Source organism: Entelurus aequoreus, linkage group LG04, assembly GCF_033978785.1.
Source record: "Entelurus aequoreus isolate RoL-2023_Sb linkage group LG04, RoL_Eaeq_v1.1, whole genome shotgun sequence".
NCBI lineage: Eukaryota > Metazoa > Chordata > Actinopteri > Syngnathiformes > Syngnathidae > Entelurus > Entelurus aequoreus.
This window is the reverse complement of record NC_084734.1, coordinates 86,819,450-86,834,128: the sequence shown is the minus strand read 5'-3', so window position 1 is coordinate 86,834,128 and position 14,679 is coordinate 86,819,450. Positions and strand designations below refer to the sequence as shown.

General features: G+C 41.6%; 2 protein-coding genes across 2 annotated transcripts in view; one reads left to right on the top strand and one right to left on the bottom strand.

Moving 5' to 3' along the window:
* mapk9 (mitogen-activated protein kinase 9) overlaps positions 1–11,139 on the top strand; it is a 40,690-nt gene extending 29,551 nt beyond the window's left edge. Inside the window, 2 exon segments of the mRNA XM_062045924.1 lie at positions 1,912–2,040; positions 10,822–11,139. Of these exon segments, the coding sequence (XP_061901908.1) occupies positions 1,912–2,040; positions 10,822–10,838 (146 nt within the window). The 3' untranslated portion in view covers positions 10,839–11,139.
* Positions 5,754–14,313, bottom strand: LOC133649121 (rho GTPase-activating protein 24-like). The gene is made up of 2 exons (XM_062045925.1): positions 13,643–14,313; positions 5,754–6,005 (listed from the first exon to the last, which is right to left on the bottom strand). Exons 1-2 carry the CDS (start codon positions 13,960–13,962, stop codon positions 5,768–5,770), a joined length of 558 nt encoding a protein of 185 aa, XP_061901909.1. The 5' UTR covers positions 13,963–14,313; the 3' UTR covers positions 5,754–5,767.
* Positions 14,314–14,679: the final 366 nt, after the last annotated feature.

Genomic DNA, 14,679 nt, shown 5'->3' with positions numbered 1-14,679 from the left:
CAAAGGGCTGTACAAGCCACAAGGACATCCTCGGTACAGAGCCCACATACGGGCAAGGAAAACTCACCCCAGTGGGACGTCAATGTGAATGACTATGAGAAACCTTGGAGAGGACCGCATATGTGGGTAACCCCCCCCCCCTCTAGGGGAGACCGAAAGCAATGGATGTGGAGTGGGTCTGACATAATATTGTGAAAGTCCAACACATCAGCGAAAGTCCAGTCCATGGTGGGGCCAGCAGGAACCATCCCGAGTGGAGACGGGTCAGCAGCGTAGAGATGTCCCCATCTGATGGACAGGCTAGCGGTCCACCCCGGAGCAGAGTAGAAAAGAAAATAAAAGAAACGGCAGATCAACTGGTCTAAAAAGGGAGTCTATTTAAAGGCTAGAGTATACAAATGAGTTTTAAGATGAGACTTAAATGCTTCTACTGAGGTAGCATCTCTAACTTTTACCGGGAGGGCATTCCATAGTATTGGAGCCCGAATAGAAAACGCTCTATAGTCAAATTTAAATCTGATTTAATTTTTGTTTTGGAAAATCTAGAAGAAATAATGATTTGTCTTTGTTAGAAATATAGCTTGGTCCAATTTGTTATATATTCTAACAAAAAGAAGACCAAGTCTTTCAAATATTTTCTTGGATTTTCAAATTCTATTTGAGTTTTGTCTCTCTTAGAATTAAAAATGTCGGGCAAAGCGAGACCAGCTTGCTAGTAAATAAACACAATTTAAAAAATCGAGGCAGCTCACTGGTAAGTGCTGCTATTTGAGCTATTTTTAGAACAGGCCAGCGGGCTACTCATCTGGGGCCGTACTTATCAAGCTTCTTAGAGTGCCATTTTACACTTAAGTCCTGAGAATTTGCGAAATTTAGTCCTACTCTCAAACTTCAGAATAAAAGCTTTTTAATCAACGTTCTTAAGTCTAAGAATCACTCCTACTCTCCACGATATTTAAGAGACCTTCAGAGGTGTCTTAAGTGGTTAGGAGTTGCCAGCAGGGGATGGCACTGAGGCGAGAGAGACGTGCGCGAACATTCAGGGAGGGGAACAATGTTCTGGATTTGTTTGATGACGAGCAGCTGATCAAACGGTATCGTTTAGATAGAGCGGGTATTATTTTTGTCACAGATTTAATACTTTTCGATTCCTTGTTGATTTCTGCATGTGTCTGCAGTGGGCTAGTATATATAGAGCCACCCACACCAGTTTCAAATTAGTTGCCTAATTAATGAATTGGAAAGAAAATGTTATGACAGTAGCGTATGTGTGTGGCCGTGAGGTGAGTGACGTCAGTGAGTGTGTGGGCGAGAGAAGAGAGGGAGCGGTAGCGTGAGTGCCGGTGGGGACTAGTTTGTTTTGTATTATTTTGTAGTTTATTGTCAAAATATACACTCCCATTGTCCACTTAAATATTTCCAAGATATTTCTTTATTCTTAGACAACGGATTCCATTCCGTGATTGGTCATTTCTATGGACACAGAAATGACGTCACCTAAAATTTCGTTTACGGCACATAGTAATGTCGTAATTCAGCTCTGAGTGTGACACTTAAGATTCAGTCCTACACTTCGCTGAAAGTGTGAGTAAGACGCTTGATAACTAACTTTTAAGTGCAGCTTTCAGCGAAGAATTTATTTACTCTTAAGTCAACTCTTAGCAGACTTCTTAGGAGTCATTCTAAGAAGCTTGATAAGTACGGCCCCTGGTCCTTACGGGCTACCTGGTGCCCGCGGGCACCGCGTTGGTGACCCCTGCTCTAGAATGTTGAGGACAAAAAGGAGTTTATTCTACTTGGAATAAAGCTGTAAGATAACAAAAATGTGGAAAAAGTGAATTGCCGTGAATACTTTCCGGATGCCCTGTATATCAAGCTCTGGACTCACGCCATCAATGTGTCGCGTTTCAGACGCGGCGTCCATCTCGGCCTCGCAGTCGTCCTCCGCCAACGACATCTCGTCAATGTCCACGGAGCACACGGTGGCGTCCGACACGGACAGCAGCAGCATCGACACCATCACGGGGCCGCTGGACGAGAGTCAGTGAACGCAATCAGTGTCTTCCTCCGCTCTTGTTTACTCCCTCATTCTCACAACCGTATCATCTTCTCTTTTTTTTCCTGTTTCCTCTATCCTCTCTACTCTCTTGATGTTCCACCCGATTTCTTTAAAAAGTGGATCTTCTCGATCCCCTTCACCCCCAAAGCCAGTTTTGGACCGCTGCTTAGAGATCAAAGGTCGTGCTACCTTTCCAACATGGTGGATGACGCATGCATTGATTGACAAGGAGCACGTGTGTGTGTGTGTGTATGTGTGGTTTGTCCTATATAGTTGTATTTTTTAATAGTTTTATTTTTGTAGCAGATATTCAGTTGAACTGCGAGGTTTGCTCACCAATGAAAGACCACAGCTGCTCGTTGCATGTCACGCCGAAACCAACAAAAGCTTAACGTCGATGTTTATATGGCAATCAACTCATGGAGTTAGATGGCTGGATTCTCTCGCTGGCTTGCAATATCCTGCTGGTGTGGTCCGCACAACGTTTTTTTTCTTCATTTGGCCTGAGTCAAGTAGAATATTTACACCTGGCGGCATGGCAAAGCTGTGATTGCAGTGTTTTACGCCGCCATGTGATGAAATGTACTGTACGTAAGGATGATCTCACCCGCATCGTGCTCAAAGGTGGGTGTTCGTCCAAAAAAAAAACAACAAAAAAAAAACTCAACGTGCCTGTGGAAATGTATATTATTGCAATCACCCGACATTTTACATAAGGTACCGTGCTAATGAACATCGGTGTATACGTCAAACAAAATATCCTGTAAATGTGAGGGGGATGCAAAGAGATACATGCTCGTTGTTTTCCGTTCTTGCAAAATGTTGCACATACCCGAGGCCCGTCTGATCATTCAGCCTCTTGTCGATCATCGAAATTTCATCAAGCACTTCACACCATAACAAAACCATTCCGTAGCATCAGCCATTAGTCACGTAGAAGAAAATCCACACTAATGTTGCATGCAAAATGCAGTTGCAATGTAGATGGTGTTACAAAAGAACCTTGATGTTTTAGAGCAGGGGTGTCAAACTCAAATACAGAGTGGGACAAAATGTAAAACTGAACAAAGCCGCGGGCCAAGGTTGAACAAATTAAACTTTTAATAGGGACCCAAACAAGTTTTGCATTGAATATTGAACAAGCAAGGCTTATATAACTTTATAGTGACATGCAAAATCGAGTTTCAAATAATAATAATTTAAAAATATCAATGGCATATCAAATACAATTTAAATAAAAATGGAATGCCTCTTTTCTATTTGCAGCCTTCTGAGGTAAATATCAACATGAACTTTTTCCACAGGCTAATAAATTAGAAAATAAAATAACAATGAATAAAGCAACCATTCAGGACTTTAAACTGCTCAGTTTGCAACACACTGATCTAATCTGATGTGCCCAAGCCAGATACCTGACATCTTTTCTTGGATGCTAGTTCATTAATGTCGGGGCTCAGGCTTTGAGCTGAGGCAACCTTCATTATCCAACCAAGGTGTTATATCTGCCTTTAACGTCCTTTACGAGCTGTCGTCACGTCCGCTTTTCATCCATTCTAACAACGTGCCAGGCCCAGTCACAAGATATGTGCGGCTTCTGTACGCACACACACGTGAATGCAACGCATACTTGATCAACAGCGATACAGGTTACACTGAGGGTGGCCATATAACATACTTGACAACCCTCCCGTTTTTAGCAGGAGACTCCCGGTATTGAGCGCCTCTCCCGATAACCTCCCGGCAGAAATGTTCTCCCGACAAACTCCCGGTATTCGGCCGGAGCTGGAGGCCACGCCCCCTCCAGCTCAACGCGGACCTGAGTGGGGACAGCCTGTTCTCACGTCCGCTTTCCCACAATATAAACAGCTTGCCTGCCCAATGACGTCATAACATCTACGGCTTTTAGAGAGTGGAGTGCACAACTGCGCACACAACAAGGAGACGAGGCAGAAGAACGAGGAAGTTACAGACATGGCGACGCCGTCGACGAGCAAGATGAAGAAATACGCTTGCAAGTTCCAAAACGAATGGAAACAAGAATTTCAGTTCATCCAGGACAGTTCGAAGGGGGAGGGGTATGTAATTATGTTGCCTGTACATTTTGTAGAACAGACTTCTCCATTGAACACGGTGGCCGAGTCATGAACGGAGGAGACGTTAAACAGGACAATACTGCCATCTACTGGATAGCCCCCGGAACACTGAAATTCAAGTATTTATTTTATTTATATGTATAATAAAATAAATATATATACATATATATATATATATATATATATAGCTAGAATTCACTGAAAGTCAAGTATTTCGTATATATATATATGTATATATATATATATATATATATATATATATATATATATATATATAATATATATATATATATATATATATATATATATATATATATATATATATGCCCTGTGATGAAGTGACGACTTGTCCAGGGTGTACCCCGCCTTCCGCCCGATTGTAGCTGAGATAGGCTCCAGCGCCCCCCGCGACCCCGAAGGGAATAAGCGGTAGAAAATGGATGGATGGATGGAAATACTTGAGTTGGTGAATTCTAGCTGTAAATATACTCCCCTATTAACCACGCCCCCGTCCCACCCCGACCGCGCCCCCCACCTCCCGGTATCGGAGGTCTCAAGGTTGGCAAGTATGCCGTATGAACAACTCTAACACTGTTAGAAATATGCGCCACACTGTGAATCCACACCAAACAAGAATGACAAACACATTTCGGGAGAACATCCGCACCGTAACACAACGGAAACACAGCAGAACAAATACCCAGAATCCCATGCAGCCCTAACTCTTCCGGGCTGCAATATACACCCCCGCTACCACCAACCCCCCGTGACGATTTTCGGGAGGGGCACTGAAATTTGGGAGTCTCCCGGGAGGGTTGGCCAGTATGAGAATTAGCGGTGAATGCGGTGTTACCGCGGCTGTATATAATCGGTGGGCCAGCTCTAGTGTTAATTTGATATCGCCTCAAGGGCCAAGTGAAATTACACGGCGGGCCAAAGCGGTACAGAGTTTGACACCCATGTTTTAGACTCTGAGGTGGGGGTTTTTCTGTTTTGGATGCATGCATGCCCCATAAAGTTCTCAGCGGCCTCCCCGTGTGAAAAGGATGGATGAAACCTTGGAAATGGGACTTTATGCAGAAAAGGACTAAAAGGCCACACCATATACTAAATACGTTCCCACCCCCACAGCTCTCACTCAAGCCTTGTTTTCCACGTTCATCTTTTCTGTGGAATTGATCACGTTTTGTTCCGCGTTTTCATTTTTAAAACTCGGCACGAGCCCGTTTTGTTCCTTTTTTTGTAGTTGTTCTTTTCAGAACTGTCTTGTGCAGTCACAATAATCACACTGTCATTCAGGGGCTTGTGGTCGCATTTTGTACGTCAGCAGTAGAAGGGAACAAAAGGGAAAACAAATGATTTGCTGTTTTTCTCCTCTTCTGAGAATAACCGCAGGATGTTTTGTGTGATTTCCTACGGAATTTCAACGAGAACACGTATTCAGCCATATGCAATTATTGTCTAGTTTGTATCATTTCTGTGTTTTCAGATTGCTCATAAAGAAGGAACTATATGTACATTATGGAAGCCCTTCCTAGATAGGAAAGGGGATGTTGTGTCTACAGAGAGAGATAAAATACTACACAACATCTTGTGCTCAAGTTTTTTTATTTTCTCAAAAGCTCCCGATGATGTTCTCTGTCTTCTTCGCCTCGTTGTTGAGCTCCCCGAACGTGTCGAAGAACTGCTCCATGTCTTTCTGCAGCGCCGAGTTGCACCGCTCCGCGGCGGCCCGCTCCCTTTCGGACTCTGCCATCTTTGCCTGTACGACCTGGTACCAGTGACGCTGCCGGGTCAAGTTGGTTTTCAAGCAAACGACCTCGTCCTGCAGCTCCTCGTTTCTCTCCTCTAAGCTGAGATCCAAAGCATGCGTTGGAAGAGAGACAAAATTAGATTCCCGACAGGAAATTCATTTGCGGTTTACTCCAAATCATGTTTTTAGACCTCTCAAAATTAATACGTTAACGTGGATTGATCCGTCGTTATTATTGACTTACCGTAATTTCCGGACTATAAGCCGCTACTTTTCCCCCTCGTTCTGGTCCCTGCGGCTTATACAAGGGTGCGGCTTATATACGGCCCGTTCTTCTCCGACACCGACAAAGAGGATTTCGGTGGTTTTAGTAAAATATACACTCCCATTGTCCACTTAAATATTTCCAAGATATTTCTTTATTCTTAGACAACGGATTCCCTTCCATGATTGGTCATTTCTATGGACACAGAAATGACGTCACCTAAAATTCCATTTACGGCACATAGTAATGTCGTAATTCAGCTCTGAGTGTGACACTTAAGATTCAGTCCTACACTTCGCTGAGAGTGTGAGTAAGACGCTTGATAACTAACTTTTAAGTGCAGCTTTCAGCCAAGAATTTATTTACCCTTAAGTCAACTCTTAGCAGACTTCTTAGGAGTAATTCTAAGAAGCTTGATAAGTACGGCCCCTGTTCATTATGTACCGGTACTGTCATGCAAAACAACACTACCATGAATTGATTAACGTGGACCCCGATTTAAACAAGTTGAATAACTTATCCGGGTGTTACCATTTAGTGGTCAATTGTACGGAATATGTACTGTACTGTGCAATCTACTAATAAAAGTGTCAATCAATCAACAAGTCAACATGGAAGATGCTAACAGACCGTTCTGATGGCACGCTCAATGGGACATTTCAGTTACAAAAAACATTGGAGGAACTTTGCATGCTCTGCAGGAATTAGTTTTCTTGTCACCAAGTACTTCCATCTTCAAGGCCTACTGAAATGATTTTTTTTTTTATTCAAACGGGGATAGCAGGTCCATTCTATGTGTCATACTTGATCATTTCGCGATATTGCCATATTTTTGCTGAAAGGATTTAGTAGAGAACAACGACGATAAAGATCGCAACTTTTGGTATCTGATAAAAAAAAAGCTTTGCCCGTACCGGAAGTAGCGTGACGTAGTCAGTTGATCGCCTCCTCATATTGTCCTATTGTTTTCAATGCAGCTAGAGCGATTCGGACCGAGAAAGCGACGATTACCCCATTAATTTGAGCGAGGATGAAAGATTCGTGGATGAGGAACGTTAGAGTGACGGACTAGAATGCAGTGCAAGACATATCTTTTTTCGCTCTGACCGTAACTTAGGTACAAGCTGGCTCATTGGATTCCACACTCTCTCCTTTTTCTATTGTGGATCACGGATTTGTATTTTAAACCACCTCGGATACTATATCCTCTTGAAAATGAGAGTCGAGAACGCAAAATGGACATTCACAGTGACTTTTATCTCCACGACAATACATCGGCAAAGCTCTTTAGCTACTGAGCTAACGTGATAGCATCGGGCCCAAATGCAGATAGAAACAAAATAAATAAATCCCTGACTGGAAGGATAGACAGAAAATCAACAATACTATTAAACCATGGACATGTAACTACACGGTTAATGCTTTCCAGCTTGGCGAAGCTTAAAAATGCTGTTGCTAACGACGCCATTGAAGCTAACTTAGTATAACGGGACCTCACAGAGCTATGCTAAAAACATTAGCGCTCCACCTACGCCAGCCAGCCCTCATCTGCTGATCAACACCCGTGCTCACCTGCGTTCCAGCGATCGACGGAAGGATTAAAGAATTCACCACGATCATCCGTGCGGTTGGTGGCTAGCGTCGGCTAGCGTTGGCTAGCGTCGGCTAGCGCGTCTGCTATCCGAGTAAAAGTATTCCTGGTTGTGTTGCTGTAGTCCGTCGCTAATACACCGATCCCACCAACAACTTTCTTCTTTGCAGCCTCCATTGTTCATTAAACAAATTGCAAAAGATTCACCGACACAGATGTCCAGAATACTGTGGAATTTTTAGATGAAAACAGAGCTATTTTGTATTGGATTCAATGGGGTACCAATACTTGGACTTGGACAAACTTTAATGATCCACAAGGGAAATTGTTCAACACAGTAGCTCAGTTACAATGATGGAAAGTGTAAGGATGGAAAGGACAATGCAGGTATAAATAGACTAAAAAAGCTATTAAAAAAATCTAACATATATACGAATATATACATATGTGTACAGAATAATTTATATACAGATATATTATATTATGTCTATAATATATATACAATACTTCTGTTTCACTGGCTACGTCACGCGCATACGTCATCATCCAAAGGCGTTTTCAACCGGAAGTTTAGCGGGAAATTTAAAATGTCACTTTATAAGTTAACCCGTATTGGCATGTGTTGCAATGTTAAGATTTCATCATTGATATATAAACTATCAGACTGCGTGGTCGCTAGTAGTGGCTTTCAGTAGGCCTTTAAAGATGTAGATCATGTGAAGTGCTTTGAGTCTCGAGAGAAAAGCGCTACACAAATATAATAGACTTCACTCTCTAAGGTGTGAACACTGGTTTTTAACTGCAGACTAATGAACAGATTTAATCTGATGCAGGTGTTGGCTTTAGAAATTAAAATGGATATCCCTAATTTTGTCTCAGAATTGAGTGATTACCGCATTTTTCGGAGTATAAGTCGCTCCGGAGTATAAGTCGCACCGGACGAAAAGGCATAATAAAGAAGGGAAAAAACATATATAAGTCGCACTGGAGTATAAGTCGCATTTTTTGATAATTTATTTGATAAAAGCCAACACCAAGAATAGACATTTGAAAGGTAATTTAAAATGTCTAAAGCAGGGGTCACCAACCTTTTTGAAACCAAGAGCTACTTCTTGGGTAGTGATTAATGCGAAGGGCTACCAGTTTGATACACACTTAAATAAATTGCCAGAAATAGCCAATTTGCTCAATTTACCTTTAACTCTATGTTATTATTAATAATTAATGACATTGACACTTAATTGAACGGTTTAAAAGAGGAGAAAACACGAAAAAAAATTACAATTAAATTTTGAAACATAGTTTATCTTCAATTTCGAGTCTTTAAAATTCAAAATTCAACTGAAAAAAAGAAGAGAAAAACTAGCTAATTCGAATCTTTTTGAAAAAATTAAAAAAATAATTTATGGAACATCATTAGTAATTTTTCCTGATTAAGATTAATTTTAGAATTTTGATGACATGTTTTAAATAAGTTAAAATCCAATTTACACTTTGTTAGAATATATAACAAATTAGACCAAGCTATATTTCTAACAAAGACAAATCATTATTTCTTCTAGATTTTCCAGAACAAATTTTTTAAAAGGAATTCAAAAGACTTTGAAATAAGATTTAAATTTGATTCTACAGATTTTCTAGATTCGCCGAAATATTTTTTTTGAATTTTAATCATAATAAGTTTGAAGAAATATTTCACAAATATTCTTCGTCGAAAAAACAGAAGCTAAAATGAAGAATTAAATTAAAATGTATTTATTATTATTCTTTACAATAAAATTTAAAAAAAATTACTCCAACATTGATTTAAATTGTCAGGAAAGAAGAGGAAGGAATTTAAAAGGTAAAAAGGTATATGTGTTTAAAAATCCTAAAAATCCTTTTTAAGGTTGTATTTTTTCTCTAAAATTGTCTTTCTTAAAGTTATAAGAAGCAAAGTAAAAAAAATAATGAATTTATTTAAACAAGTGAAGACCAAGTCTTTAAAATATTTTCTTGGATTTTCAAATTCTATTTGAGTTTTGTCTCTCTTAGAATTAAAAATGTCGGGCAAAGCGAGACCAGCTTGCTAGTAAATAAATACAATTGAAAAAATAGAGGCAGCTCACTGGTAAGTGCTGCTATTTGAGCTATTTTTAGAACAGGCCAGCGGGCTACTCATCTGGTCCTTACGGGCTACCTGGTGCCCGCGGGCACCGCGTTGGTGACCCCTGGTGTAAAGAATAGTGAACAACAGGCTGAATAAGTGTACGTTATATGAGGCATAAATAAGCAACTGGTATGTTAACGTAACATATTATGGTAAGAGTCATTCAAATAACTATAACATATAGAACATGCTATACGTTTACCAAACAATCTGTCACTCCTAATCGCTAAATCCCATGAAATCTTATACGTCTAGTCTCTTACGTGAATGAGGTCAATAATATCATTTGATATTTTACGCTAATGTGTTAATAATTTCACACATAAGTCGCTCCTGAGTATAAGTCGCACCCCCCGGCCAAACTACGAAAAAAAACTGCGACTTATAGTCCGAAAAATACAAATGAAACCCTTACTGAAAACCACAGTTTATACTCTTGATGTATTTGAGTGTTTCTTAAAGTCAGAAAGTTGACATATAAAAATGGTTTTGTGTGAAGTGAGTTATATTTATATAGCGCTTTTCTCTAGTGACTCAGAGCGCTTTTACATAGTGAATGCCATTATCTAAGTTACAATTAAAGCAGTGTGGGTGGCACTGGGAGCAGGTGGGTAAAGTGTCTTGCCCAAGGACACAAAGGCAGTGACTAGGATGGCGAAAGCGAGGAATCGAACCTGGAACCCTCAAGTTGCTGGCACGGCCGCTCTACCAACCGAGCTATACTGCTCCGTATGTCTGTTATTTGCTGGGGGGGGTTCTGTAAACTTAAGCAATGGAATAAACATCCTCCAAGTCGGGTCATTCCATATTTACCCAGTCAACTTTTGTCCTCCATTAATCCTGTGACACATCTGATTAAAAGTAGTTTTTAATTCAATTAATGCCGATACATTGTTTCCTTCTTCTTTTAGCCACTGCTGTCGCTTGACCTTTTGCCCAGACTTGCCCCATCTATATTGGTGAGAAGGTATGCGTGTTGGGACCAGGTCAGCTGCATGGCCTCTTAATTTAGCGCTCCCTCCCTGTATCGGGTGATTTTTCCATAGAACCACCACATGGAACCTCTTATTCCGTATTAAAACCAGGGATGTCCGATAATGGCTTTTTGGCCGATATTCCGATATTGTCCAATATTTTTTAATAATAAACCGATACCGATATATGCAGTCGTGGAATTAACACATTATTATGCCTAATTTGGACAACCAGGTATGGTGAAGATAAGGTCCTTTTTGAAAAAATTAATAAAATAAAATAATATAAATAAATAAATAAAAATTTATTGAATAAAACAGAAAGTAAAACAATATTAAAACAGTTACATAGAAACTAGTAATTAATGAAAATGAGTACAATTAAGTGTTAAAGGTTAGTACTATTAGTGGAGCAGCAGCACGCACAATCATGTGTGCTTACGGACTGTATCCCTTGCAGACTGTATTGATATATATTGATATATAATGTAGGAAGCAGAATATTAATAACAGAAAGAAACAAACCTTTTGTGTGAATGAGTGTAAATGGGGGAGGGAGGTTTTTTTTGGGTTGGTGCACTAATTGTAAGTGTATCTAAATGAAATAAAATCGATGCCGATAATTTAAAAAACGATACAGATAATTTCCGATATTACATTTTAAAGCATTCATCGGCATCTCTTATTAAAACCAACAAAACAAAACGTATTGAAATGAGTACAGAGGAGTATTTTTATCTCCTGATGCCAAAACGTGGGAAATAAGCAGACTTTGCAGAGCAGCTGGGGGCTCAACAGGATGTAAGGGTGACGCTTGGGGTTAAACCCTCTAACACAGTGGTCCCCAACCGCCGGGCCGCGGCCTGGTACCGGTCCGTGGATCGATTGGTACCGGGCCGCACAAGAAATATTTTATTTATTTATTTATTTAATTAAAGGCCTACTGAAAGCCACTACTAGCGACCACGCAGTCTGATAGTTTATATATCAATGATGAAATCTTAACATTGCAACACATGCCAATACGGCCGGGTTAACTTATAAAGTGACATTTTAAATTTCCCGCTAAATTTCCGGTTCAAAACGCCTTTGGATGATGACGTATGCGCGTGACGTAACCAGTGAAACAGAAGTATCGGTACCCCATTGAATACAATACAAAAAAGCTCTGTTTTCATCTCATAATTCCACAGTATTCTGGACATCTGTGTTGGTGAATCTTTTGCAATTTGTTTAATGAACAATGGAGACTGCAAAGAAGAAAGTTGTAGGTGGGATCGGTGTATTAGCGGCTGGCTGTAGCAACACAACCAGGAGGACAGCCCTTTGAGACACTTGTGATTTAGGGCTATATAAATAAACATTGATTGATTGATTGACTTACTTGGATAGCAGACGCGCTAGCCGACGCTAGCCGCCGACCGCACGGATGATCGGGTGAAGTCCTTCGTCGCGCCGTCGATCGCTGGAACGCAGGTGAGCACGGGTGTTGATGAGCAGATGAGGGCTGGCTGGCGTAGGTGGAGCGCTAATGTTTTTATCATAGCTCTGTGAGGTCCCGTTATACTAAGTTAGCTTCAATGGCGTCGTTAGCAACAGCATTGTTAACCTTCGCCAGGCTGGAAAGCTTTAACCGTGTATTTACATGTCCATGGTTTAATAGTATTGTTGATTTTATGTCTATCCTTCCAATCAGGGGTTTATGTATTTTGTTTTTATCTGCATTTGAGCCCGATGCTATCACGTTAGCTCCCTAGCTAAGTTAGCTTCAATGGCGTCGTTAGCAACAGCATTGTTAACCTTCGCCAGGCTGGAAAGTATTAACTGTGTATTTACATGTCCATGGTTTAATAGTATTGTTGATCTTCTGTCTATCCTTCCAGTCAGGGATTTATTTATTTTGTTTCTATATGCAGTTAAGCTCAATGCTATCACGTTAGCTCCGTAGCTAAAGTGTTTCGTCGATGTATTGTCGTGGAGATAAAAGTCACTGTGAATGTCCATTTCGCGTTCTCGACTCTCATTTTCAAGAGGATATAGTATCCCAGGTGGTTTGAAATACAAATCCGTGATCCACAATAGAAAAAGGAGAGAGTGTGGAATCCAATGAGCCAGCTTGTACCTAAGTTACGGTCAGAGCGAAAAAAGATATGTCTTGCACTGCACTCTAGTCCGTCACTCTAACGTTCCTCATCCACGAATCTTTCATCCTCGCTCAAATTAATGGGGTAATCGTCGCTTTCTCGGTCCGAATCGCTCTAGCTGCATTGAAAACAATAGGAAAATATGAGGAGGCGATCAACTGACTACGTCACGCTACTTCCGGTAGGGGCAAGGCTTTTTTTTTTATCGGAGACCAAAAGTTGTGAACTTTATCGTCGTTGTTCTATACTAAATCCTTTCAGCAAAAATATGGCAATATCGCGAAATGATCAAGTATGACACATAGAATGGATCTGCTATCCCCGTTTAAATAAAAAAAAAATTCATTTCAGTAGGCCTTTAAATCCACATAAAAAACACAAGATACACTTACAATACAGTCTGCAAGGGATACAGTCCGTAAGCACGCATGATTGTATTTTTTAATGACAAAAATATATATATATATTTATCCGTGGGACAAATTTTCAAGCGTTGACCGGTCCGCAGTTACAAAAAGGTTGGGGACCACTACTCTAACACACACACACACACACACACACACACACACACACACACACACACACACACATTCCCAAGAAAAAGTGAGTGTTACCTGACTATGCGGGCTTCATACACTTCCTGTTGTTTGATGATGTGCTGCTGGAGGTTGCTGAGGAGGCTGCGGAGTGCACTGGCGGAAGGGTCGGCGAGGGGCAGAGGAGGGGGCACCTTAGGGGCCCAGTGAGTCTGCGCTCGGTGCTGAACCTGGCTTTGGGGCCCCGGTGAGCGTCGGTAATGCAGCATCTGGTCCTCTTGCACAAACCCGCAGTCCAACTCTTGGTGGTCGTTGCAGCCGTTCTCTAACCGACCTTCATCAGCTGCTTCCTGGATCAGCTTAGTGGCCCACGTGTGCTCCTTGAAGCTGGGTTGCATCTCCACCACTCCCTCGGGGAGGTTATCGTAGAACGACAGCGTGCTCCGATGTTCCGAGCTCCGCGTCGGACCGGGGATGTGATGCGGCGGAACTCTGTCATCCGGCTCCTCTTGTGTTTATTCCCGGATCGTGCGCCAATACTCCCAAAGGTCCTCTCCAGTAGGAGTGATCTGGCCCACCGCCAGGCGTTATTACCTCACCGACCCGTGTGGGAACCGCAGTCCCAGCAGTCTGAGGGCTGCAGAGGCCAGGGGGTCCGGTTACAGCGGGGTGCGCGAGTCTACCCTCCGCTCCCCGGTCTCTGCCCGCCCGGGTAAAAGGTGGGCAGTTGTCGGCCGGGGGGTCCTTGGAGCAAGAACTGGCTGAGGTGGAAGTCTCCACAAGAAGATCAACATGATCCAACTTTAAATAAATGTTTCCTCTGTGTGGGATTTTGACCTTAGATTGTGACTCTGGAGCCGTTCTGCTGGCCGTGCCAAGAAAGTGTGTGTGTGTGTGTGTGTGTGTGTGTGTGTGTGTGTGTGTGTGTGTGTGTGTGTGTGTGTGTGTGTGTGTGTGTGTGTGTGTGTGTGTGTGTGTGTGTGTGTGTGTGTTCTTGTTTTTTTACCCTTCTTGAGACATCAACAAGGAAAAGTAGCGTCCATATGAGGAGGTGTGAACAAGTGATGACATAAATCATGCTCCCAATACGGAAAACCATTGCATCTAATAGAGAA